This window comes from Harpia harpyja, chromosome Z (genome assembly GCF_026419915.1).
Source record: "Harpia harpyja isolate bHarHar1 chromosome Z, bHarHar1 primary haplotype, whole genome shotgun sequence".
Lineage (NCBI taxonomy): Eukaryota > Metazoa > Chordata > Aves > Accipitriformes > Accipitridae > Harpia > Harpia harpyja.
The window spans coordinates 82,218,338-82,245,691 of NC_068969.1; the positions used below are offsets into that span (position 1 = coordinate 82,218,338).

Here is a 27,354-nt window from a genome sequence, read left to right on the forward strand (position 1 = left end):
GTGTTTACTGTCACCACATTACTCATCCACCATAGTTGGGATGCATCCCCACATGGTAGAAACTGGCATCTGAAGATGTTGGCTGTTTGCATGAGCTGTGAATCTGGCCTATTATATGTTAGTTGCTGGAAAAAAGTAAGCATTTTGCTGAGATTTTCAAAAGTGCATGGCTACCCACTTCTCCTTGCATGCACTGAGTATCCCTTTGAAAATCTCACCTTGTGTAGAGAAACGTTCTTGTGCTTATTTTGTAAATAAATATCTTTGCCTATATATCATAATATATCACTTCTCTACCTTGAAAAGTTTGTGGAACCCTCTTTTTGCATGTAAGCCAGCCCTAGAAGGAATGCTGTCTATCTTCAAAAGCTGCCAACGCTTCCTCCTAATAGTATTCTTTAGACTTCAGCATCAATCAGTGATTATGAGATTTGCAAGGTCAAAAGGTGTTCACTTGTACAAACAATGTGGCTTACCTGAGCATTCAGTGCCTTACATGGCCCAGAAGTTACCAGTAAGAACTCAGATTAAAAAGACCAAGGAAATAGGACTCTACAACCCCCGCTCCAAACCCCCCAAACCAGAATATAAATGTATTCTGAGTGTGTCTTCTCATGGTTATTTGTACTGGTCTGGATCTGACATTGAAGTTACTTGGCCCTCATTTTCCAGGCACATGTGTAGGGAAGCAGTTTCTACTAAATACCAGAACTTAATTCATGAGAAAAAAACCAAAACCAAACAAAAACCTGAAATGGATCCTTCCTAGGCAAAAATCTCTGAATTACTGATTTGAGTATGTTTGCTATTTTTTCACATTTGCAAATGACAAGCTGTTTTTAATAACTTGCTTTTAAACAAGACTGCCTATTTTTTCTTCTGCAGTTTGTTACCTTCGTACGGTAGTTAGATAATAGTATTTGCCTTACTCTGTTCATTGAGAAGAAGTATGAAGAAGCCATGTTATATATTGTAAATATCCTTTAATTTAAGGTGTATTGATAAGATTAAAACTTAAATATTTAAAAAATTAACTTCTATCTGTGATTCATATAAAAAAAATTGTGAAAGAACAATGAAAATACATGGCAGATAATAATATGGTTAAATTGTCAACTCTGTCAGCTGCCTAATTAAAAGTGCAAAATTTGAAATTGAATGTGCAGTAACCCAGTTGAAGATATGTTTGCAGAGTACACTCATGAGGTACTGTTTTTCATAGGTATATCTACACTCAGATTCTACAGGTCTGTCACCATTTTTCACAATCCTTTATTTAGGGCATAGCTTCGGTAACACTAGTCTGCATTTTCCAGAAGATGGGCTGAGAGTAAGTTACACCAAAGGAGCAGTTTGAATTAGTTGTTAAGCCTTTAGGTTTGAGACAATAAAAAATTGGATCATTGTACCCTAAAAAGGAATCAATATGTTGAATCACTGCAGGTTGTTGCTGTTGTGGATCTGACATAATGAATTCATAGTATGATTAACCACAGAGGCTGAAAAACAACAGTTAGGTCTCATCTCTGCAGATGGGTACACTTGGCTGCTTCATACAAGTTTATGGTATGGTCATGGCTCTGAACTCACTGATCGTTTTTGTTAGCATACACTGCTTTCTTGAGCTCTACCAGGGGAGATGAAATTATAATCAAAGTGTAGTATGTGAAGCACCATAAATTAAATCTTTTAGGACTTAATTTTATTCTAGTATTTGAAAGTATACAAGTCTTGAAAAAAATTATATATCATGTAAGGAAAAAAAAAGGCAAAAAGTACTGCCCATGTCCATGTCTGGAACTCTTTTAAAAATTTTATTTCTCATGTAAGACAGGAGAATTGTCCATATTGATCTTGTTGTCAAATGTAAAATATTTTGGAAATCATAAAATATCATGTTATAAATTTTTCTTATAAATGTAGTGGAAAGCATTGCAGTTTCCGGAAGATTATTTTTTGTACGTTGTAAAAACAACTGAACCTGTGAAGCTGGGTGGAGGGACCATTCCTGACAGGTGGCACTAAATGAAGCTCATTTTCTTTAAGTGCTAATTCTTGTGGAATAAAATTAAAAAAAAAAAAAAAAAGCCCTACAGAAATCAAAATATTGATACCAGGGAGTACAGCAGAATTCCCCCAACACCTCGTACTTCTATTAACAGGCATGAGTCTGCCTCAGCCCTGCAACTCATTCCAGTTAAGACCCTCACTTTACTTCAGATATTCTTTGCAAACTCTGAAGGTGTAGTAACATGAATTGTAACTGGAAGCAGAAATTTTTCCTACTATGCTGTGCAAAGGTATCTTCAATATAAAACATAGAGGGAAAAAAAAAGGAGGAACGTGTCAGTCAGTATGTAGCAGCTGAGTTGCATGTGTTTGGGGCTTATGTGGTGTGCAGGTAACAGCCTGGCTGATTGAATTGCTTTTGTTGTTAGGTGGACTCCAGCGAGGCAGATCTAGCGGATGAGTCCACCTTTGAATCGCAGTATTCTCTAGAGAATGACGTCTTCGAGGCTTCAGTGATAGCTCTGCATGGCAGTGCCTGTAGCGGTGAGCTGAACTACAGCTTCTCTCTTCCGTTGTCAACTCCCAAGGTAAAAAGGAGGATGGTTTTATTGATGACAAACTTTGATTATAAGTGTGAAGAGGCTGTATTATTAGATATAAATATTTTACGGCATCCTGGTTCAAACTGCACTATTTATTACCAGATTAAAGTGCAGTTTTGTTTAGGGTAGTGCTGGTGTCTTTCAGATGCCTGTGTTGAAGAGAGAGGCAGCTAGAAGGTTGAAAGCTTGGATTTGTGTTTTGTATAGCCAGAAAAAGTATGGTGAGATGTTTGTAGTGTTGAAATTGTGGTGAGCAGTCTGCTACAAAACTTAATTCAGAGCATAGTAAAGAGTGGTAACACAAAATAACTGCATTATTCTACAATATTTTTGGTGTGAAAAGCAAGAGTAAGTTATCATCCTAAGCTTTGCTTTTATGCTTCATAGTTATTATGTTTGCTAATTAATTTACTATGTTCTTGAATGAAATGTTCATAATGATACTATAATTAAAAGTAATTCTTTATATATCAAACCTCTGATTGCTAGTAATTTCTGTTTAAAGTCAGTAAATGGAGATGAGTTCCTTAAGAGTACTACAAAAATCAGTATCTTTTTTCTTGCTGGTCACATACCTATAATGACTTGATTCTTTGTATCAGAGTTGGTGTTTTGTTTCTCTCCATGGTTCTTTTTTTGTGGCAATCTATAGATTTATTTTGCTAACCCAGAGTCTTCCAAGTCATTTCTCCTAGCAGTCTTCTTTGCAAGCAACATTGTAGGGATTTCTCCCAGGTTTGCAGTCTGGGGTCTTGAATAGAGTAGCTGCTGCTTTTTCCTCCACACCTGAGCTGCAGTAACTCCCTTTAGCTCTTGTGGAATATGTTCAGCCCTGGTTGGAAAGCTAAATTCATCTTCTAATGGTTTCTCCTAATCCACAGAAGAGCACATGTCTGCTGTGCCAGTGGGACAGATTGCATTGTTGAACTCTGTAATTGTTACTTAAATGGATTATGCATTTTGCATGCTGAGAAGCATTTTATGAGATAGAGGCTGGATTTACATTATATATGAAGTTGAGGCTCTAGAAAGTCTTAAGTTATTTTCAGCATTGACTTAAAGATGGCTTTAGTTTGCATGTTTTTTTAAAGATTACGGTCCTGACTTTTCAGTGTTCCTCTTTGTGCACCAGTATGAAGTGAGTAAGTTCTCATCAGGTAACTTTCTGTACTCTGCAGTTATGAGTGACTTCACAAAGTAAACATAGCGAGAAAATCTGTTCATAAAAGAAGACATTTGAAGCAAGTGAAATGCAGTAAAAATGAAAAAAATTGCTATTCAATGCTATGAGGAATGCAGAGGTATTTCAGCTATTTCTGGCTGCAGGGCAGTTGACAGGTTCTGACTGCCTTTGGTGTCACTTTTAAAAATACGTGATGAAAAAAATACTTAATGCAAATGCTGTAATGAGGCCACATGTTGCTGTGGTTACAAATTCCTGAAATTGTGCTTGTCTTCAAAAATTACAGCATTGCTTTTCTTTAAGTGAAAAAAAAAAATGGGCATATGCTGCAACTCTAATATGTATATATGGCATATGGAATAAATGTTGAGTACAATCTGGGTCTTGTTTTCACCATTTGGAAATGGATATAAAACAGACTTAAAAGTAGATGTCCCAGCTGTCTTTGAAACCTTATGAAATAATTTAAATAGATTATAGTCCTGGTGTTCTGTTCTCCAAAAGGTAGGAAATTATTTCATTGATTACATTATGCAGACTAGTTGTATTTAGGCTTTTCTCAATTATCTTCTCAGATGTTACTTAAACCACTTACTTACAGGTGAACCTTTTCTGATGGTTGTTTGGGGACAGAGCAAGCACATATGCACTTCATGCAAGATAAGAAAAACTAATTCTAAGACCCTTGATACAAAATGTTGCAAAATATCCCAAAATCCTGGGAAACATGTTTTCCCCACCTTTTGGAAAAGAAATAGAAGAATTAATAGGACCAGTGGGTAACAACTAAGACAGATAGAGGTAGACGTTCTTGTGACTACATTTACTACATTTCAGAGAAAAATTCTTAATACTGATACAATCCTCTAAGTCCAACCTTTAAGTCCTTGATATATCTTTCTAATATCTAATAGCCTACATGTTTTTAAAATTACTTACTTTGAAAGCTCAGCTAGAGAATATTTGAAGATTTTTTTTTCAGAAGGTTGTGATTCTTGCAATACCTTAAAATATTTGAAATGCAGGACCTTGGAATCTTGAAAGTCTAAACAAATTTTGTGTAGAGAACTTAATCCTAGTACTGCAGCCATAATTGATATACTTGCAATAAGTACTAACTGCTAATTTTCTGTAACTGCATGATTGTATTTCATTGTTGTCACACTTCAAAACCTCTATGTTCATTTTTTGCTGAGATTTGACCAAGTTTTTACATTTCCCTCTTTGTGTGGAAGGGATGTCTAAAGATGTCTGATAGGTTTCTATTCAGTTAAATGGATTATTAGATTGCATTCTTCTTGTCTGAACTGCTTGAAATTGCTCCTTTCTTGCTAACGTGTTTTGAAAGTAAAGACCTTAGTCTTGCAAAGTTCTTCCACCTAAGACAATTCGATGCTTTAATTTTAATAACTTGCTGGAGTTATGTCTAGTTTGGGAATCTGTGAGTGGACGTTACTTTGCTGAAGTTAGCAGAGAGTTACTGATGAGTAAGTACCAAATTAGAATTTGGCCTTCAGCAGTAACTTACTGATTTCTGTTATTTTAAAACAGAAGAAATTGTCTGGGGAACCAAGTAAATTTTATAGTAAAATTCCTGTACGGATCTACTGAAGACACTGATGTTACAACAAATATGTTTAAGTTCTGGGAGATTAGTTTCTGTTTAATATTTTAGCATGAAATGTACTATTAAATTCTATTACAAAAGAATGTTGATTGTTCGTTGTCTTCTGTGTTTAACAGTCTGTTGGAGAGGAATGTTCAAATGCTGCAGCTGATTTCTGTGTATCTGACAAGAACCTGTACAGCATGGATCTGAATCAGAGAGTGACAGAGCAAAAGTCCATAGTGGGCAGTAGCCTGGAAACTGCAACTGGTTTTGCTAAAAAGGATCTTCTGCCTCTGGCTGTTTCGGATATCAACCAAAATGAAAGTGAAAACACAGCAACATGGACTGCAACTCAGACAACAGCAGAAATTGCACAATGTACAAGCCTTGCTACTGCAATGCAGCTTGATCCCACTGGACAAGTAAAGAATTTTTTAAAATAGTAATTGAGAAAAACCTATGGAAAGGCCGTATTACACCATAGAATCTCCTACAGAAATAGACACTGGCCAACAGCTGTGTATGGTTCTTTCATTATAAATATCTGTCAGATGTGGTAGCTCACATCAAAACTTAGGGATTTAGATCTATCCAAAATGGAGATAATCTATGGCATCAAGATAGTCATCTACCAGAGACTAGCGATACAGGGGTATGTAAGTCTGCTCATACCTCACAGCAGTAGACACTGCTGGACCACAGTGTACCCATTGGGCAGGCCAGGGGGTTCTTCTTATACCCTATTAATCTCCGCAGAGGCATGGGCCCAAGGAGGAGGTGCACAGCTGGAAACCAGGCTTTTCCTAAGCCAGGGGGGAGTGGTGTGAAAGTCTTGCATCCTGGTGTTCACACAAGCCTGCGCAGTTCAGTTCACAAACTGCTCTGTGATGCCACAGTGTGCAAACATAATATTCCTTTATATGTCAGTCGCTGTGATGTGTTTCTTTTTTCTTACATTCAGTGGTTTGTTAAGAAATTCTTAAAAAGAGCTGCAATTTCTTACAAGATTTGTTACTTCAGCACTGGCAGATTGTTAGACATGTGGTGAATGAGTCTGAGAGCCCTCGAACTCATCCCTCTACTTTTAGGAGTGTAACTTAGATGTCTCTAAATTAAAAGCATACTTTGTGGTAGATTTGCTATATTACCTGAATGAAAACAGAAACCTTATGTATGTCAGTTTGATCTTTGGTGGACTGACTTTTCCAATGTCTGTATAAGGAATTTGTAACAATTATGCACCTAGATTTTGTATAAGGTGAGTCCAGGTCAGTATGTCCAATCGTATTTTTATCTTGGTATTCTGAACTGATGTTATTTTCCCTTGTGTTAGGATCAAGTGCTTTTAATGGAAAAGAGATGCCCAGTATCTCTGGAGGGAAGTTCCACAACCCCAAATTCAGTCAAAAACATGTTTGAGAAGACTATCACTATTGCAAAAGGCAATTCAAGTCTAGGTAAGGTAGCTAACATTTTTTGTAACCTGTTCAGGAACATGGCTTTCTGTTTTTCCCATACGTTTCTTGTTTTATTAGTAAAGACTAAACGTTTTCCTTTTAGTGGGGAAAGCATAACAGGATATTCATTCTTTGCTGCTCTTGCCCTGTTTGGCTGTGATGGCAGTGGATGCATTTGCTCTCACCGTGAACACAAAAGTGAACTGTACAGTCTCACTGAGAATTTTTTTTTCCTCTAAAGGAGTTTAGTCATTCCTAAATGTTAACAGAACAATTTTAATACATTGTTTTTTAATGTCTATACATTTATATAATATAGCGTAAAAATGAGATATAGCCAAGGAATGCTGTAGAAGAACACGTTAGTCAAAAAGCTGCAGACTAGACTTTCAAATGTATGTAAACACAAAATGATCTTGCTTTCTGAGAATGGTCAAAAGGGTCTAAACAAGCTATTCACTTCCTTGCTACATATTTGTGCTTGTATCTTAAGTGCCTCAGTATTTCTGAAAATCAGATCATAGATACATTTAATAGGTAGTATTTTTAGCTCAATGATACTATAATTTTGTAGAGAATTTCAGGGTTTTAAATATCTGCAATCCGCAACTTCCTGAGCATACTGACTGGAGGCACATTTTGGAGCGCAGAGGCACAGCAGATGGAAATGTTTTTCAGCATCCTTTCCTGGTCTCTGGTGTGGCCCTGGGCAGTGTGAGGGGGAGCACAGGGATAGCATTGTCCCAGTCCAGTTCCCAGAGCCAGTGCAAGGGAGACTTTGTGGTAGGAAGCAGTGGTGCTGCCCTCCCATTCGAAGCTGGTGTGTTCATTTGCTTTGATTAAGGTTCCTGGTACCGTTTCTTCTGGCTAACTGCACGTTCTTGAATACTCTCTGGTGTTGGTAGGGCAGGCGTTTGTGTAGGCACTGGCTGTTTGCAATAACTCCACAAATGCTTTAAGATGGGTTGTCCACAGGAAACACCCTGGAAGTGGCCTGTTGGCCCTTTGTTCATAAAGAGCCACCACTCAGGACTCCCTTGCTGTGCAGTGGCGGATGGGGTGCTCTGGTGCTGTAATTCCATGGGTGCCTCTGCCTGGAATAAACTGCGCTCTGATGGCTGGATGCTCAGTCTGCCTCATATCCCTTCTCCTTTGTGATACAGCCAGCCTCCAAAGTGGACTGGGAATTGACCTGGTTTAAAATCAGCTTCCCCAAAATATAAAGCTGTAGGCAAGGCTGATGTGGGTATAAGTTTTGACTTTCATTGGTGTGAGGTGCTTGGGTAACTACTGCCTTCAGTAGCCTCATTGCCAGGATGAATAAAGTGCAGGTCACAGTGCAGTTTCAGGCATTTGGATTTTGTTTTGTTTTGTTTGCAGTACCCTCCTAACTCAATACAGTTGTGTTTTTGATGTATGTCTATGAGTATTTTAAGTGCAGTGAACATACCAAGCAAATTCATGTCAAGCGTAATATAGCATAAAAATACATACTTGGGGCAGGGTACACACTGGCAGACATTACATGCATGAAAATTAAGACTGGCCTCTCATACACATGGTATGAATGTGAATAACGTTTTCTCCTGGCTTTTAACTGTAGTCTTTTTCTTCCAGGCTGTGTGTGCTCTGGCCTGGGAAGCTGCCTGGGCACAGTGACCAATTTACACACATGGCTGCACTGCTTTTAACTTCCATTTTTACAGAAGGAGCTAAATCAAGAGCTGTGAATGGTGTTGAAAGCCGCAGCTGCATCAATTATTTCAGTTGAGAACTGGTACTTTTTTTTTCTTTTTAAATGGTGTCACCCATAGCTTGCAACAGCTCTTCAAATCCAGCCAGAGCTGGAGCTCTAACCTTTTGATTGTGATTTTTAAAAGGTGAGAGGACAGAGCACCCACATGCAAGACCTGAAATGCCATTGTCCTGTGTGATTCATGTGGCAACTTGACAGTGACATTTGCATTTTTAACCTGAAACTATAGCTGTCCAAAGTGTGACATCAGCCTTGCAGATCTGTTGTAATGAGGATGTCAGCATAAAAACCAGGGGTGATGTTTTTCTAAAGTGCTATTACGCTAGCCTCAGTAATACTGTTGGTTGTTACTGGCTTAACCAAGCAGCAAACTTAGGTTCAGAATTTCAGACCACGTTTCAGCTGTTTGCTTGGCAGTTTGCTTTTCTGTGCATGCTGCCTGTATTCTGGTGGAGACCACTTTGTTGCAGAGTTGTGTTTACATTCAGATCTAACTGAGTAACCTGTGTGAGCGGATCTGTCAAGAGGTGGTTGTTGGAAGGAGTATGTGAGTGTAAACACCACAGGACAGCACCTGTAAATGCCATCTGTGATGTGCTCAACATTATAACGTTACTAATTGGAGGGATAGGTCACAAGATCTCCAGTCAGTGGTAACACCATATTCTTTCATCAGTTTACTATAAAGTGCCATCATGAAGATGGGTTTTGCAGTTTTTCCAAAAGATAAACCTTGACTTCTGCATACCAAAGTAGAGAGGTACATGTATTCCTGTGTCTAAGAAGCTTATTGGGCAGTTCCTTGCTAGTCAGGGCCACCGTCTCGTACTTAGACAGCTATGTTAATCTCAGCCACAAGTAGGTGTGAGGAGCCAACACTGTGAAGAGATTTTTATTTTCTGGAAGGAGTTGAAAAAGCACAAATGAATATCCAGAATCATGTTGTTCTTTAAATGGTTACAGTATTTTATTTTTTTCTCTGAGACAGATATATAGACATATGTTTGTAAGGTTGGCTGAATCTGGGTAGCCTGGGTCTTATAGCTACCTTCTAAACTCTGTTCAGCCAGTCTGTCTCCCAGGGTCTAAGGTCACACGGTAAAGTGTTCAGTCTCATTCTGTAGCCACGTTTGTGTATAAATGGTCAGAATTTTTTCATAGTCGGTATCCTTGGAGGTTTTGCTCTGGGTAGCTATCATCTTCCTTCCGCTCACAGTCTGGACAATAAGGTAAGGGCTTGTAGACACACAGCTGCACTCCCAGTGCTTGCTAGCCTGATGTTTACATGCAAAACCAGGAGAACACATAGTGGGGTAGTCCCTGCTTCCTTCTCCAATAGATATTCCTCCATAAGGCACTCTTACTTCAGTGGCTTCATCTTGTTACTAAAGGAAAGCTTCCATGTTAGTGCACAAAAAAGAATAAAAATGAGTTTGGCAGTATTAAGGTAGTGGAAGTCCACTGGGTGGACTGGTGGGTGGGAGGAGTGGGAAGAGCATCTCTGTCTCATTTCCCATTACTGAAAAGAAAGTAGAGTTAAATGGTGTGTATAAACATTGAGAAGTAGTGTCCTGCTGTGCCACAGGTGGGATTGTGGTGTAACTCACGTAGTGTCCTGTATCTGTCAGTAGTGCACAGGCTCTCACAGAAGTCAGGATACTCTTCTGGGCCTAAGTAATGGCCCACCTAGGAGAGCAGGAAGGCAGCCACTATCTCAGTGGGATCTGATTCAGGCTTTCTGTTGAAAATAAGTGTGTGGTTGTATTGGCCCTATGCTCCTAATTAACTGTTTAATCATTTCACCTCCTTTCCAGAGAGAACCATCATAAACTAAACGGAAATGCGATGTATAAACTCAGTGAACTATGGTGGTAAATTTGACTGTTTTAGAAGCGATTTCATTACCTTTCTTGTGTATTTTCTGCTTAAATTTTCCACTGTCTTTTTATGTTGAGCCTGGTATGTGAAATGACACAAGGTAAAGATACTGTGATTGTGATTTGTAACTGCTGTCTCCTATTGGAAAGAAGGAAATGCAAGGGCGAATAAGAGCAATGTTTTTATAGGCTTGCTGACATTGGCAGGTCAGCTGACTGGCTTTTACCTTCCCTGCCCAAGGTCACATTTCTTTTTCTTGGCACTCAGAGTTGGGGCTCAAAGATGTTATTAACTGTTTAATGTGTTTTTCACCCTAGGGATGACAGTAAGTTCCAATAAAGATGGCTCAGGAATGATTGTCCGCAGCATCATTCATGGAGGCTCCATAAGTCGTGATGGACGGATTGGTGTGGGGGATTGCATCCTGTCCATTAATGAAGAGTCAACCACTAACTTAACCAATGCACAAGCCCGGGCTATGCTAAGGAGGCATTCACTCATAGGACCAGATATAAAGTAGGTAAAGCTAGATGATGAATTGTGGTAGGAAAAGGCTAATAATCAAAATTTGGGTATTTATGCAAGTATTCTAAATGAAAATTTTGTTTGTGTTCACAACATGAATTTACCTTTAAGTTACAGCTTCAGATGGATAATTCACCTTCAGATTACAGCTTCATGGGTTTGAAAGATAAAATCACTTGTGTGAGAGGCTTTGGATATTCTTAGAAAAGTTAATACTGTCATTAGTAATCATCATCATTACTGCCCTGTCTGGTTTTATTGAAGGAATAGGATTAGTTGGAGTTTTGCATTCATAGTATGACTCTTCTAAAGAAAGTAAGGATTTGCTCATGGTGTTTGTGTTTCTTAAAGGTGGACTATCCTGGCCATTGCACAAGTGGTTTCATTTGATGGAGATCTTTGTAATGGATTTTGGTTTTGACCGCTAGACAGAAAGTGTGGCACATGATGTTAGTGCAGAAAAGTAATACTTAAAACATTTTCAGTATATCTGTGACAAACAGCAGAAACAGTCTGTTTTGTGAAATCACTTCCAAGTTTTTATGAGTACGTACAAAGGAGCTGTTGTTGTAGTGCATAAATATTTGCTCTCGGGAGTACTACATTAAACTTGCAATAATTAATACAAGTTTTGGAAAATCTGCTTGGTTGATGAGGAAGTTTCTTCTCAAGTTCACTCAATTTACAGAATTTTAACTTTCCCTTAAAGTACAATTCTTTCTAGCCGTCATGGTTGTGGAGTTAACTTTGCCCACATGCACCATCTAGAAGTGAGGTTGTTCCTGAACTTGTGGAAGGTGCTCTAGACACCTCTAGTAGCTATTTTTCTCAAACACATGGTAACATGGTTTGGGTCAGATCTGCAAATGGGATTAATGGAGCTGTTGGTAATAGAAGCCTCTACTTATTTAAGAGGGTGGCCTTGAAAGGGATCAGTTCAGCCTCAGTGAGGCTGTGGCTAACTGTGTGGTTTCCATCAGTTCAAAATGGACTGCAGGGCACTCCTTTCTTCGCTAGAAGGATTCTAGCTTTGAAGAGACTTGGCATTTCGGGAACAGGTAGGCAAAGTATCTTCACTGTGGGTGGTAGGTGTAATTGTCTGCCCCATAGCTGTCATGCGTTTAGGATTATGATTTAAAGCAAGCTTGTTTAAAAAATAAGATATCCTTATATAATGAATTACATTATTGTCAGTGCTGTCATGAATATGAGTCAGTGTTGATAAAATGTGACATTGATTATTATTGTAGGCTTTCAAACTGTATTGTAATTCCGACTGCCACGACTGAAATCAGTTGGTATGTGTGCATGCATGTGTGTGTATGTCTGCTTAGATACACAGATGCTACAGCACCATTCTTCTGTGAGGAGTCTTTTATTAGTGCCGTAGTTACGTGATCAAACACACGTGTGTACATTATTTGTGCTTATCCTTTTATAGCTGCTGCATTTTACTCTGTGTGACTATAAGTTTTGTTTTGTAGTCTTAGTCTTTTGCAGATATGTTGGAAATATAAAAATCTTGTCTTAGATGTGAATATTCAGACTTTCAAGAGAAAAGTGCATCCCCTTTCTGAAAGATCTCATAGAAAAGGGGTAGTTGCTATTCATATTCTTACTTAGGATTTTTGTCTTTCATTTTATATTTATGTTCTTCGGTGCACTTTCATGATAAGGGTTTAAAGTGAAGCCGGCTTCTGCACTTCAAAGAACTGAAAGACCAAGTCCTTTGGTAGCTTCTAAAGGACTCTTGCAAGAATAAGGACAATATTTTTGAGCCTACATAGTTTTGATACAAGACTATTGAGCATAATTAAACTTTTCTGTAATTTGTACTTTCAGGAGCAGTACAGGATCCCAGAAAAAAATTATGATACAAACATGTGGGTAATGTCCCAAATCAGAAATTTGGAGATATGGAGCATTATCTTATGATAGTTCTTCCTCTTTGCTGAGAGGGATACACAGCTATAGAGATGTCATTTCAGAGCTAATGTGGTGCACCACCATGCAGGATTTGTGATTTAAGGGCCAGCATTTCAAATAAGCAAGTTGAATCTCTTTGGTGTCTTCCTTGGGAAACAAGGGTGCACAAGCACTCAGGTGTGGCCATCTAGATATCATTCCTCTTTATCCATACAGGGCTGCAAACTAGCATGGTGCCCCTACAAAGTGATTAAGCAGAAGTATTTTAATTTCAAAGCTGTATTTCAGTGGCGAACATTATTTGCTGAGAAAACATAAAGCTGTTCTTACTTGCCACATAAAGGCTTTATTTTGTTTTATTAAAGGAAATTTTATTTTGAATAGTTCAAGAACCAGCAGTCTGAGTTTCAGACTTAGGTATTTAATGCTTTTCTTCTCTGTGAGTGGAAAACCAGATGTGTGGCCTTACCAGAATATGTTCTGTTTCACTTCTCACTCCACCTTGCCAGAAGCTCTTATATTTCTGTAGTAATAGCCAGGGTTTTGTGCTCAGCAGCAGCTGCTTGTAACATCTGTCAGATAATTACAGAGCTGAATCAGAATTCACCTGCCTAAAGTGTGGGGATGAATTCCTGATCAAGAAATAAAAGATAGATTGCAATTCCATTTTCCATGCTTGTTAATGATCACTGCTATAGACAATAATAAAGAGCAGATGCTTTCTGGGGGAGTTGTAGATGAAGTGGAGGTGGAACAGGAGAAAAAAAGAAAAGAAAATATAAAGAAGAAGAAGTTAAAAAAAAGGCAGGTCATAGTTTTAACTACATAAGTATGCCTCTCTCATTCAGCATGAGACATTGACATTTGTTAACACTATTGTAAAAAGATGCTGCATCGTATGCTTCACATTCTAGATCTTCTCCAGCACCTGCTGATGATCAGGCCCTCTGTTATGTGTGAGTATTGGCGATTCAGAAACTCATTATGGCTCTATGTTGCAACTTGTCTGTAAAATCATTCCATGCTTTTATGACATCCATAGTAATGTCAGGGATATATCCAGATATAGGTACATATTCTCTGTCTCTTTGTGTGTGTGTGTGTGTGTGCATGCGCATGCAGCTGCACATGTGGACGTATATATATATATTTTTAAAAAAAGCTGTGAGAGAGTGTGTGTGTATATGTATGTATATATATGGCTTTAAACTTGAAGATTGGAGCGTACTTCCTAAGACTGGAATGAAAACACCTGTATTCTAAAAAAAATATTGGTAATATTTTTAAATTTCATCTCTGATGGCCACCCCAGACATGTTCAGAGCACATGTGCGCGCGCGTGTGTGTGTATGTGTGTTTACAGGGTTCACTGCTCAAATTGGCATGAGTACAATGTACTGATATCTGGATTAATCTCAGTGTCATACTTTCTGTGGCACTTATATTTTACTTCCTTCATGTATAAAAAGGTTCAAATTAGACCTTATGTGTTAATGACAGTAATTTGTCCTGAACATTTTCCATACTTTGTTATTTGGTTTGTTGGTATTTCAAGGTTTTGTGTGGCTGTTCAGTCAAGCATGTGATAAATGTTCCTCTGTACTGCATGCGGTGTTGTGTTTACAAGATATTTTCATATGTGCACCCTTTGGTGTTTCCATTGTCACTGCTTTCATTGCTAGTGCATATCTCTGGGGGGAGAAGGGTGGCTGTAGCTCTCAAGAAAGGAAACCAGAACATACTCTTCTTCAAGCTGTACAGCTATGAAAGAGAGGAATTGATTAAACCCTGCATATACTTTCCCTTGAAACTGTTGAACTTTAACTTCTCTTGCAGATAAGAAATGCAACACAAGAGTAGAGCAGTCATTTACTTGTTTCCTGTCTTCTGTGTCTTCATCCCGATTTCCTGGCACTTGTTTCTCTTACCCTCTTCCCTGTCACCATATTAAGACAATTATCAGTCCCATTGCAGATGAAGTATTCAGGTGCCTGGATGGATTTTTATTTCCAGTTTACAGCACAAGGGTCAACAGAGTTGACCAGAGGAGCCCAACACACTTCTTGTTCTGGGCCCCTCATCATCTCAGTCACACACTGAGCTGTTCAGGATGATGCTGGATGTCTTCAGACCTCATTGTGACCTCCAAGAAATTAGCTACAGTAGCAATCCAGAAAGTGATGGATTTGGTAACTGTGGGGTGTCTGCCCAGGAAGTACAAAACAGGGAAAAAATTCTTGGCAGATATTAGGTCCAAGATCTTTAGTACAGTCTGACCTTGCCGTGTGTCAGAAGGCAGGAGCAGGACAGACAGCCACTTAGCAAAGATGACTTTCTGATATACATATTTTCTAAAACTCTTAATTCACAGCAGAGCTAGATTTTTTTTATAACTTTTCAATAATAAGATGCAGAGGAGAGAGAGGAGGAGGAAAGCCACATAAGTAATACAGCTTAGCTAATAAGAGCAGCTAGGGAAACCTTTGCAGTTAACTGAACTTTGGAAATGATGAGCAACAAACAAAGGTGAACTCCTACACAGAATATACCTTTTCATGCATTTGATCCATGTAATTTAGTTTTCTTTTCTCTGGTATTTTTTGCAAAAGGCAAGTAAGTGTTCTGGTTTATATTTATGAAGTAGCTGAAGCATTATTAAAGTTTAGTTGTAGATAAGAATGAACACTTAAAGACATACTGAATGTTCCTTTGAGTGCTTAAAATTAGGCAATTAGAACTGTAGTTAAGCACTAGAATAGAAATAATGTAATTTTCCAAAGAGCTAAAATGTAACTGCTCCCAGTGATACTATCTAAATTTGACTCCATCTGTGGAGATCAATTAGGTAATTCAGTTGCTCGATTTTAGACGCATTTTTAAAAATGGTGGGTTGAACCTCTTCTCAGTTCCTGTGCTGTACACAGAAAGGGAAGCTTACCTACTTAAGAAGAGCTTTTGGGAGGTGTTTGTGGGTAGCGTATAAGGCTGTTTGAGAGCACTCTTTGAGCTGTACCTTTTGAATGTCCCAGCACAATGTCAGTTACTCATTCATATAATGAAAAACAACAGAGTATACCAGATGTTGGGGTGTATGTGGTTTGTCTCCCCCTTATCTGATCTCTTAATGCTGATGTGGCACAAAAGTATGAGGTAAGGACTACTACTACCCATGGACCTTGGGACCCTGCAGAGTTGTTTGCTGTGTGCTCCTTGTGCAAAAGGACTGGACAAGAGTTGAAGGATGCTGGACACTCTATCAGTGATCACAGTTAACTGTCTAGATCCAGGCTGAATCTGGGCATATCTGTTCCCTTTTTAGGAGCCAGCCATTCTCCTTTCAATTCTTTGAACAATAGCTTCCAGATGCAATTTAGCATAAAGGAGATTGTCCAAGACTTCTAGCCAGCAGAAATTTTTCTTGCAATTCTAGTTTCCTTACTGCAGCTGTCTTTCAAGGGAAAATACATTATTTCCTACTTATTTTTATGGGGTGAAAATTGATGAATTTGATTGGGATAAAACTGATGAATGTAAGTGGATGAATGATACATTTTCTTTCATTGAAATGCAGCTTGCACATCTCATAGCTTTTGTAGAGGCAAGATACTAGCATGGGCTTATTGCGTAGTGCTTGTGCAGCAGCATTCGCCCTGTGAGAGTTTTGTGACCATAATACTAGCACTTTGCTATGGTTCAGTGCATTTGGAGTTGGAGATGGCTGAGAAGTAGTAGTGATTATTTTCAAAAACTCTTTTCCCTCTTGCTACTCTCTGTTTCACTGCTAGGGCTTTGCAGAATAACTGCTGCATGTCTTGCTTGTTTCCAGTGCTGAAATGCCCTCAGGGAAGAGAGATAAAAGTCAGTGACCTTCTGCTGAGTGTTTTTTCCCTAGTGTATGTTAATTCCCCAGCACTTCAAAATGAAAACACTTTGTGTCAAGCACATAACACTTGTAGTTTGAAAAAAGGCCAAAGCAGAAGAGAAAGGAGTTTTAAGGAAGAGAAAAAGCTGGTGATAATATGGATAATTTAGAAATTTCTGTTAAAAGAACTGCAGAGTTCCTCCTGTTCAGCACCCTAGCCACCTCCTTAACGACCATTTTCTGGACTTTTCTAGATATGGTAGATGTGAGAGGAGCTAGGGAACACACTTGGCACAAAGAAGACAAATAAAGATGGTCCTTCTGATAATATTGGTAGAGTGGTTTGGACAGACAGCATTAGTCATATAAAAGTTTTTTTGCTCTGCCTTCTGCTCCTTTGTCTATTCAGCAGAAAACCAATGAGAGGGGGAATCAGTGGCAGTTAGGGAGTGACAGACAGAAGAGGACTCCAAGTAAGTGAGAGACTTAGAGCTGAAGGAGTCTCTCCTCAGCAGCTTACATGTCCTTGTGAAGTGCTCAAGATTATTTTTTTTTCCCCTGTCTGTTCTGTGGGGAAATACGTTCATATTTCTTTTAACCATGTGATGGATCGGAGGACAGCCATTTTTTTTGTGTTCTTTTTCCGTCAGCCTTACTTCTTGGCAGACTTGGATCTGTTAGCTGCTTATTGAACAACTAAAGGTTTTTAAGAAGACAAAGCATCGTTAAAGGAGGGCCGTCTAAATAGCCCTGTTTAGATCATAGTGTCCTGTTGCCTGTGGAGGGAGGTTTTTTAAGAAATATTCTTCATGCCTTAATCCTTTTTCCATCTCTTTGTTTCCCCCTTCCCGGTCTATTGGGCCATTTCTGTTTCTGGCATTCAAACATGATTGGGTTACACCAGGGCTTCAGGAGTCTGCATGTCATTTGGCTGGTGAAACATGACTATCTGACTGTCTGAAGCTGGCTGGAAGTGCATGAAGGAATGGAGGAAGGAGCTGAGCAGGGGATTGCTCCCTGCGACATAGGTGATGTGCTATAGCGCATTTGTACATCCAAACCCATGCATTATTTTTCACCAAAAGCATAGAAACCTAAAATAGATACAAAACTGACAAGGAAAGCACAAAACCTCCTGCAGGCCAACTTCCAGAAGCATTTTCAGCCAGCATTTGGGATGGTAATGGTGGTTCACACCTCACAGATCCTTCAGTGTTTGTCTTTGCACGAGGAATCTCTGTTTTGACTGAAGCTAGATTGTCTCTATTACACACTTGTCGCTGTTCAAGCACCATTTACTTAAAATGGAGTGGCCAGCCCTCAGAACATTATGTGCTGTTCAGCTACCTAGTTTGACCATAAATGCACATTTGTTGCAAGGTCACGAAGGATTCATCTAACTCCTTATTCCCAACATACCAGCATTGTGGCTTTGAAGTCAAGTGGCTTCCTCATATCCTTTCCTCACACCCACCAAAGGCAGGACCAGCAGTCCTCATGCTACTTTAATCATGTCCCGTTTTGTTGCAGTATTACGTATGTGCCAGGAGAAAATTTAGACGAGTACAGGGCCAGTTTGGGACAACAGGCAGAAGGAGCTGTGCCATTTGATCTTTTTCCTTCACATACTGTCAGGTGAGTTAAAAGACTTACTGTTTTCTCCTATAGGGCTCTCAGATATGACTCTTTCCATACACTTTGCACAGTTCAGGAAGATAAGTTTTATTTTAGAAGAGCTGAAAGATGGATGATTTTCATTAAACCAGCAGCCATTACAATAAAAAGCTGTTCAGAATACAATTTCTGCTTCAGCTAGCAAATTTTTCTGATATTTTTACAAGGCTGTTTTTTAGGTGTTTGATCTACCCAAAAAGGAGATTGAATACTGCCTCATCCTAAACTTCTCTTGAATACCATGCAATTTGATTTATGTATTGCCACAAATACTCAGTGCTTCCAACATGAGAATTTGGCATCGATGGTCTTTCCAGAACATATACTGGAAGGAATGAAGTACGCTGTCCTTTTCTTTGAGTTTCAAAAATTCATTACAATTATAGGCCAAAATATTCAAAGTGACTAATAATTTTTTTTATTGAAAATTAATTTCCAAAAGCAGTAACTGTTTTTCAATGCTGCTGTTGTAATTTCTTCCATTTTGGAAACAATAAATAATTACCTTCAGCTTTAATTTGGTTCTAGTTCCAAAATGCAAAGTCTTTTATTCTGTGGTTGTCAGTTGATGATAGCAACTTAATTGCGGAGACAAGTAGACAGGGAATCCCCAAATGCAATATGTATTCTAAAGGACATCTGAAAAAGAAATTCATTACACAGACCCTGTGTATGAATTCTCATGCTGGCAGGGTGATCCAATACATGAAATTTTGCAGTGAAATCTAGTGATTATGTGGGTTCTTTAAAAATGAATTGCATGTTCCTGTTCATCAGCAGGGAACTCCCAGAGCTTCCAGAACGTGAAGAGGGGGAAGGAGAAGAAAGTGATCTTCAAAATGTAGCTTTCAGTAACTGGAACCAGCCCAGAAAGTAAGTGCAGATCTAGTTGCACAGTATAAAATCTCATCTGAAATTAAAAAGTTTTGAAACCTGTAATGTATTTTAGGAGGAATAAGAAAACGACAGAATTGCTGCACTTAAGTATATTGTGCATTGCAGGAGTAATTCACTATTGATTTTTACTGCCATGGGGCTAAATCCCTGCAATCTAGCAGTTTCTTGGTTGCTTTAGTAATTTATCTCTATAGGCTGACTCTTTGGGAGACAGTAAGAAGAGATGAAGAGAAGGATTCAAAGTTTTGATTAGAATCCAAAATAAAGTGAACAACAGTAGCCACAATTACAGACTTTCTGAGCAACTCAGTAGGTAACTCCCAGTGAAAGACAGAACTTTCCAAGGAGGAGTTATTCCTGAATGTTTTTAAACCATTGTGCAAATCGAGGTGTCTTCAGTGTGCTGCATTGTCATAATCACAACAGATTTTCATTTATTTTGGTCCTTGTTTTGTCACAACAGGGTTGAACTCTGGAGAGAGCCTAGCAAGTCACTGGGGATCAGCATTGTTGGAGGACGAGGGATGGGGAGCCGCCTGAGTAATGGAGAAGTAATGAGAGGGATCTTTATCAAGCACATCCTGGAAGACAGCCCAGCTGGCAAAAATGGAACGCTGAAAACCGGAGATCGGATCGTGGAGGTACCAGCCGAGTGCCTTTTGCTTGCAATATCCCCAGCATTTCAGGAGCCACTGAGATGGATGTGTGGTCCTGGGCTGACAGCTGTGTAATTGCTCCAGCTGGCACCACTTGAGCCATACAGAGTGTAGTACCATCTGCTGATGTTTGTGTGCAGACAGCTTTAAGTTGAATATACAACCTAAAGCATAGATGACTGACTGTGTGAGCAGGGGTCTACAAAGCCAGCAGTTCTACCTGCCTGTTTTAAAGCCAGCATGTGTGGGAAAATGCTTAAGTTTTGTGAAGCTAAAAGGTTTTACCTTTGGATATTGGATAGCAACAGAAATGGCCAGTGAACAGCAAATCATGCAAATAAATGCCAAGCTTATTTCCCTCTTAAATCTCACTCAGATCACATGATTCTTGTACATCTTTTGCAGGAATTAAGGGAGACAAAATTTTTTTCCTGCTGACATGAAGAAAGCTGGATTTGATACAGAGGATAGGGTAGTCACTGATGTTGGAGGGAGGAATTTATCTAGATTTGTCTTCTGCTTAGCCAATCCTGTGCTCATGCAGCCACTTGTGCTTTCTCACTTAAAGATATTGAAGAATGAACATACTAAAAGGAATGTGTCTTTCCTGTAGTGATTATCAGTAAGTTAGACATTACCCTGTTTCCAGTGTCAGGCTGTTAGGAACTGCATTCTTCTTCGCCCTGCTGGATGTCCTTAGCTGACTGTCCATCAGTAAGACATAGTAAGCAGGGTGATGGAGATGGTGATTCTCCCCGGGATCAGACTGGGCTTGCTTTACATGGTGATACTTAAACTGCAGTTTACTTTCTGCTACAAGATCTGTATGAAGGATCTTGAATTAATACCTTAAAGCACTTTCTACAACAAGGTGGAAGAGTTTCCAGTGTATAACAGGTTGGGAGGTGGAATTTTGCTTGATGGCCACAAAGTTAAAAAACATGCATTATATTTGAATACCTGGATTTTTATGAATGCAGGAATTGTCTCTGACAGTGATGCTTGCAGAAGTTGGAGTGCATGAGTGAAATGAGCTAGTGTTGTGTTAATGTGACTGTTTCTGAATGGATTATTTCAGTTTCTCAAGTTGTGGTGTATCTAGGCTTTTCTCTCTGCTAGTGCATACAGTATTTCAGACATGGGGAGTCAGAGAGCCTTAGTGTTATTGTTCAGTTCCTCATAGGTGTAGAGTTACCTCTCTCAGATTTTTTTTGTTCTCTCTTTATTTACATTGGATGGTTAAGTTTAAGGTAGAGTTAGACAGTTAAAAAGGTAGGGGTAGTCCTCATTGCATAACTCTGTGTGCAAGAATTGCCACTAACAAATAACCTTTCTGTGTTAGCTTCTAGCTTTTATTATGGTCATTGTGAGAATGCTTTACTGATGCTAACCTCACCATAACATGGTTCTTACCTGGATCACAAGACAAACTGTTTTACACACCAGTACATCCAAAAGCATGAAGAAAAGCAGGCAAAAATTTGTCCTTAGCCATCCTTTGTAAATGCTTTCTTCTAGAAGAGAGAAAGCTTTTGAGCTCTGACCTAAAAATTTAACTTCTGGGGAAAGTGTCTAGTAGCTAAAATTGGTCTTATCTTGCTTTCTAAAAAGAAAAAAAAATAAAAAGGAAAAAAAATACACTGTACTGACATAATACCCCATAATGAAAGACCCTCCAGCACCTAACAAGTTTCAGTTTGTAAATCTCAGAAAGTCCTCAGAGGTGGGTTATTCCGAGATAGGTTTGCAGAAAGCGGTATTTGGCAAACACTACCACTCTCTTCAGATTACCTTATCTCTTCATGTTACCATACCTCTTCTGTTACGTTGCCTGTGGGAAAACCTATGCAGCCTGAACCAAGAATGTTGAAAAACCTGTTTTTAAAAAGCATGGAGAATATTTATTTGATGTCCTTTCAGTGCTCTTGGAAATCTCAAACTTGTGTGTGAGGGACCTCAGGCCAACTCAGTAGAAACCTTTCCACCAGTAACAGAGGTTTGGGCTTAGGTTTTAGTCAAAGTTCCCTAACCAAACCCCAAAGCTGACTCATCATTCTTGTAGCTTCTTGCAATGTTAAGATGAGGCCTTCCAATTACAGGTGGATGGAATTGACCTCAGAGATGCCAGCCACGAACAAGCTGTGGAAGCCATACGGAAGGCAGGCAATCCTGTAGTCTTTATGGTACAGAGCATTATAAGCAGACCAAGGGTAAGCATAAAGAATGTGAAAAGAGATGTAATACATAGTAATAGATGAAACAAATGTTCAAGGTGGTGGTGTTTGGGAATGGGATATTTAATCTTAATCCTGAAAGTTCCATCTCAGCTATTTTAGGAACAAAGATTTGATTTAAGTATTATTTCCATTTAGAATGAAATCGATTTGGATTTGGAATTACCCTCCAGCACGCCGTCCTCAAACTATTTTGAAAAGCCTCAAGAAAGATAATTTGTTGGGGGGCAGAGTAGGAGTCTAACTAAAACCAGCTCTTAGAGGTTGACAGCATGTCTGAGGAGCGCATGCAGAAATACAGCACCTGTTAAAAAATTCATTGGACATTAATGAAAGGACCTAGAAGTACACGGAAGTTTTCCGTCACTAAGCTGCATGGACATTGCAGATAAAAGCTACTGAGCTTTAATATAAGTTGTTTGCATCATTAGAAACTAAACTTCCTCATTGCAGAGTCTGTGTAAGCTGCATGTTTATTTACTAGTTGTCTCATAACTCTTGTTCCCCAGCCAGAGTCTCTTTATAGCCCTTCTTCAGCTTCTGCTCCCTGTGGGCAGAAAACTACTAACCCATTTTATCGTCAGTCATCTAAGGTAAAGTTGCATGAAAAAGCTCTATTGAATGTTGGTTATTGATACTCAAGCTACTAAAGTAAGGCTTTTACATTTGCTGTGATATGAACAAAATTGCCACTGCTGAATGTTTAGGCCATTTTGGGATGGGAATGATGCCATTACTTTATCACAACTTACTTTTATTTAGAGAATGCTCCTTTGCTATTTTTAATTGTAGTTCTTTGTTCTCTTTATTTTCGGATTATTAAGCTTGTTGGTTATTTCTTGACTGTTTATGGACAAACCTATTTTTCTGTAAGCAGGAACATTGCAAATGCTCTTACTGTACACATGGGTTGCATTGTGATCTTTGTAAATGACATTATATTTATTGTCTTCATCTTTTGAAACTTGCCTCTGTACTTTATAATAAGATCTTATAAAGGAATTTCCTGCCTTCATTCATGTGCAGTCACCCAGATAGCTAGCTGCCTGCACACAGCTATGTATTTAGCAAGGCAGTCGGTTTCAACTGACATGTTGCTGAGTCAGTTTCTTCCCCTTTGTTTTTTTCATTCAGGCTGCTGTAGTAGTTAAAGAGATCCTCAGTGTACTCCAGAATAGCCCAAATAATGCAAATGCAATGTGAAAAACTAGTTGATAGTTTTGCTAGCAAGCAGTTATCCATCAAATCTGTGTTTCATGCTGATACTGCTCTGGGTATCTCTGAGTAAGAATTAATCTATCACCATGGTTATAGTCCCATTTGTAGGGTTACAGGATTGTGCAATATGAAATGCTAGCTAGTTTCTGATAACTTAGCATCCTGGGCACACTAATAAAATGCTGAACACAAGTTAGTTGGAAAAAAACAAAAGAAAAAAAAAGGTAAAGTAAATCCTGTTATTTTAGGTTTTGTTTTGAAAAAAATGAGTAAAAGGAAAAATACCCTTTATTTTAGTATTTGCTTTTTGTGGTCCTAGACTGTGCAAGAAGGCATGCTAAACGGAACTGTTTAGGCAAACTCAAATGCCCCATATTTTACCACAGTAATCAGTCCATATTAATACAATGCTCTTGCATGAATTAGAATTTGAGCTGGCAGTAGTATTTTAGGTGCTATGCCATCATGGCAAAATACAAAAGGCAAGATTTTGAATTACTGTGGCTGATCTTTTGTTTTCTCTTTTACTAGGATTTCACTGTTACACTATATTCCTGACTTTTATTATTTTTATTATTTTATGTTACTGATTTCACTATATACAAAATGTTTGTGATGCTTATTCTAGTTAGCTAAAATTTCATCAAGATACAATTTAAAATTTTATGCAGATGACAAATGTAATTGTTAAAGTGTAATAGGATCATTACACAGGCAAATTACTTCTCCCAAATTTCTCTTTATGAAAGACAAATTCAAAGGTGAATCACATGTGTAAACAGAAAATCTTGTTGTACTGTAGGGAATTCATCCTGCTGAATTCTGCACTTCATGCATTTTGTAGACTAGAACAGGTATGAGGATCAGTGCTTTTCCTCTATGCTCTGCTAAACATAGCTGATACAAACACAGGGCAGGTACAGTTTTACTTACCTTCACGTGTCTGTAGCAAAGTGCAGGAAGTGAACCTTGTTTGGTTAGCACAAATAGCTAAATAAATATGTTTTGCTTCATAAGTCAAAAAGGATTCATTTAAAAATGTTTTTGCTTAGTTTCTATTAACGTTTTCCTTTTAGAACACTTCCTTGCCTTTCCTGCTGAACAGTCTTTTCTGTAGGCCAGCTGTCTTCAGCAGCACTAACCCGTTTGCTGATTCTTCTCAGTTCAACACTAACAAGGTTGGATGATGACACACTGTCTGCTTTTGACTCACCAAACATTATGTGTGTGCTTCTTTGCCATTAGTGTCTCTCTGCATTTAAATTCTTTTATACCAAGTTGGGTAAAATACTGTGCTGATGAGAGTGGAAATTCTGTGCAGTGAATTAAAAAGACACAGACATGCATGCACACAGAACAGTTTTGAAAAAGTTAAAAAATGCCAGCTCTATTAATCATAACCACTGAATCTGATCTAATCACAACTACCAAAGGAGTAGGTTCTCAATTACAAAATCAGTCCCCATGTTATATGTTAAATACCCACCTGAGTGTAACTCTCTCATCAGTGTGAGGTGTTTTGCTGCTATGTACTTAATTTTCTTTTTATGTGGTTAGGACTTTCCAACTATGATATCTCTTCTTTCTTTTTGCATGAAAAAAAAAACATTGGCAGCTTTCGTTTTATGATGCTGAAAATATTTTCCCTCTGCTTCTTGAAAATTCTTCTAATGCACCATGAACAGGATGCTGACATCTTTGGAAATATGAAAGAAGTTAGAATCTTTTTTTTTTTTTGTGCTTAGTGCTTACTGCTTGTTATTCATATTGCGAACAGAGTTAACCTCTAACACAATAATAAATAAAGGATTAATTCTTATATGCATGCATTTCTGATTTAATAAAATAATTTCTAGCTGGTTATACATCTTGGGAGTGATTGTGCCCTTTGTCTGTTTTCCTGTGTTGTCAAATATATTGAATGTACAATGAAAATTTATGATATGATATGTGGTGTATAATTGCATGTGTGTTTTTGAAATCTGTCTTTGTGTTTGTTACAGTTTTAAGGAAAGGGAGTAGAGGTGTAATATAAATGATGGCTTGTATTTTCTATATTTTCAAAAGTATTTCTGAAAAAAATTACACATATTTTTAGAGAAAACCTAATGTTTTTGCAGTTCCTGCAATAATTCTTTTTTTAACACTGAGACAAGAATGGCCTTTTGTCATCTCTGTCTGCTTCTGCTGAACTAAGGTTCACGTACAGTAAGAAACCTCGCTGAAACAGGGTCCTTAATAACCCCTTAAATACTTTTGTCCATTTATAAGTGGAGTTAATAAAGTTGCTGCAGTTAGTGAAATGAATCCGTAACTAAAAATGAGTTACTCATTAATAATGCTGTGTATTGACAAAAGTGCTGTAACATATGGATTGCTGTTTTCTGTTACTGTAGGAGGTATCGAGTCCAATTAGGGTTACCTTCCGTTGTTCCCCAACTAACCCTTTTGCTCCCACACCATTCAAGGTTTGTCTTGATTCCAGTGAGTGGGTCCTACCATATGTGTGCTGTACGTTTGTACGTGGCCTGTGATACCTTCCGGAGTTCTGCTTCTTCCTCCACGTGTGCCTCCTTTGTTGAAAGTGATACTGCACCAAACTTGCTGCCATTTTTAATATTTGCTTGGCTGTGATCGGAGTGACCTTGGTAGCCAAATGGGTTCATGCACTGTCTAATGCTTTGCATTTTAAATGAAATACTGTGCCAGGGCACACCGAAAGTATTTCATGAGTTAAAGCATTTTACGGTTTTTGTGTGTGGCCCGATTCAGGGAGCAAAAGTCTTATGTGTGTGTAAACTGCAGGGCCCAGCTTCTGCTGCTGGGGATGCATGTGTGGCAGGCTGAGTTCTGGAGGCAGGACATAGTCCCCTCCACCCAAATGGCATTGTAACACTCTTTTTATCCTTCTTACAAAGGAGCTGTGCTTTTACTTTCATTTCAGCATTTCCTTAAACATCAGACTTGTTCAGACTTATGTATGCGTGCAGAGGTACAGAAAAAAGCATTTTTTTGTCAATTAGATTATGGTGGCTGCAGTTCATAAGTGCTAATCTGTCAGGATGTAGCCGTACATCCACACCTTATAGATCTTCCAGAGGTCCTTGACAGCAATTTTTTGTTCTTTTTTTTTGCTCATGTTTTCTTTAATTTTGCAAAGATCTTGGACACTGTCATTTACCAGGAGTACCACTAAAGTGATATGTTAATTTTGGTTTTAAAACATGGAGACTACTGTAAGGTCTGCTGATCTGGTCTGCTCTCACACTGTATTTCCTCATTTTTTCAGTATATTATGTAGCTTTCCAGTTAAAACTCTAGGATGCACTCTGAAAAATCAATGTTTCTGGAACTACTCTCCCCTTCACCCCTCCTTGAGGTAGAGGTCTGTCACCAGTTTTTCTCCATGGTGCATACATGAATTTTTGATTTTGAAAAATCACTTTGAATGTTATTAAGTAGTGTTTCCACCCTACTCTGATTCTGACGGGTAACAATGTCTTTACTAGAATTTTGCTGCTTCACTTGAGGTTTATGTCTGCCCTGTAACTATTAGCATGTTTTAGAGTATAATTTGCATAAACTGTAAATGATTTCTACATGAAATTTAGTAATGCAGGGTATCATCTCAGCAGGATGGCATTGTCTTAGATTTGAAGCACAGATCAATGTGACTGATATAATGATAGAAAAAATCATATAGGATTTATTTGCATTTTTTATGAAAATTACTGGCTTGATTGCCATATTAAAACTTCCCAGACTTTTGGCATTTAATGACTTCTTAGTTAAGCTCCTTGAACAAGTTCCTGAATGAAAAGAAAATCTTTTTCAAGCAGAAACAGAACAAGAGAACTGAAATACGGC

General features: G+C 38.4%; 1 protein-coding gene across 17 annotated transcripts in view; it reads left to right on the plus strand.

Moving 5' to 3' along the window:
- MPDZ (multiple PDZ domain crumbs cell polarity complex component) overlaps positions 1-27,354 on the plus strand; it is a 95,510-nt gene that overhangs the window by 43,344 nt on the left and 24,812 nt on the right. For 4 of the 17 annotated variants that reach the window (XM_052776296.1, XM_052776294.1, XM_052776310.1 and 1 more), the window contains 12 exons: positions 2,439-2,597; positions 5,539-5,826; positions 6,738-6,861; positions 10,813-11,011; positions 13,861-13,902; positions 18,339-18,443; positions 19,260-19,355; positions 19,843-20,020; positions 22,135-22,245; positions 22,779-22,862; positions 24,564-24,665; positions 25,884-25,955. In XM_052776296.1, coding sequence (XP_052632256.1) covers positions 2,439-2,597; positions 5,539-5,826; positions 6,738-6,861; positions 10,813-11,011; positions 13,861-13,902; positions 18,339-18,443; positions 19,260-19,355; positions 19,843-20,020; positions 22,135-22,245; positions 22,779-22,862; positions 24,564-24,665; positions 25,884-25,955 — 1,560 coding nt within the window. The remainder of the gene's footprint in view (positions 1-2,438; positions 2,598-5,538; positions 5,827-6,737; positions 6,862-10,812; positions 11,012-13,860; positions 13,903-18,338; positions 18,444-19,259; positions 19,356-19,842; positions 20,021-22,134; positions 22,246-22,778; positions 22,863-24,563; positions 24,666-25,883; positions 25,956-27,354) is intronic. The other 13 variants (XM_052776295.1, XM_052776300.1, XM_052776301.1 and 10 more) reach the window with 13 other exon arrangements.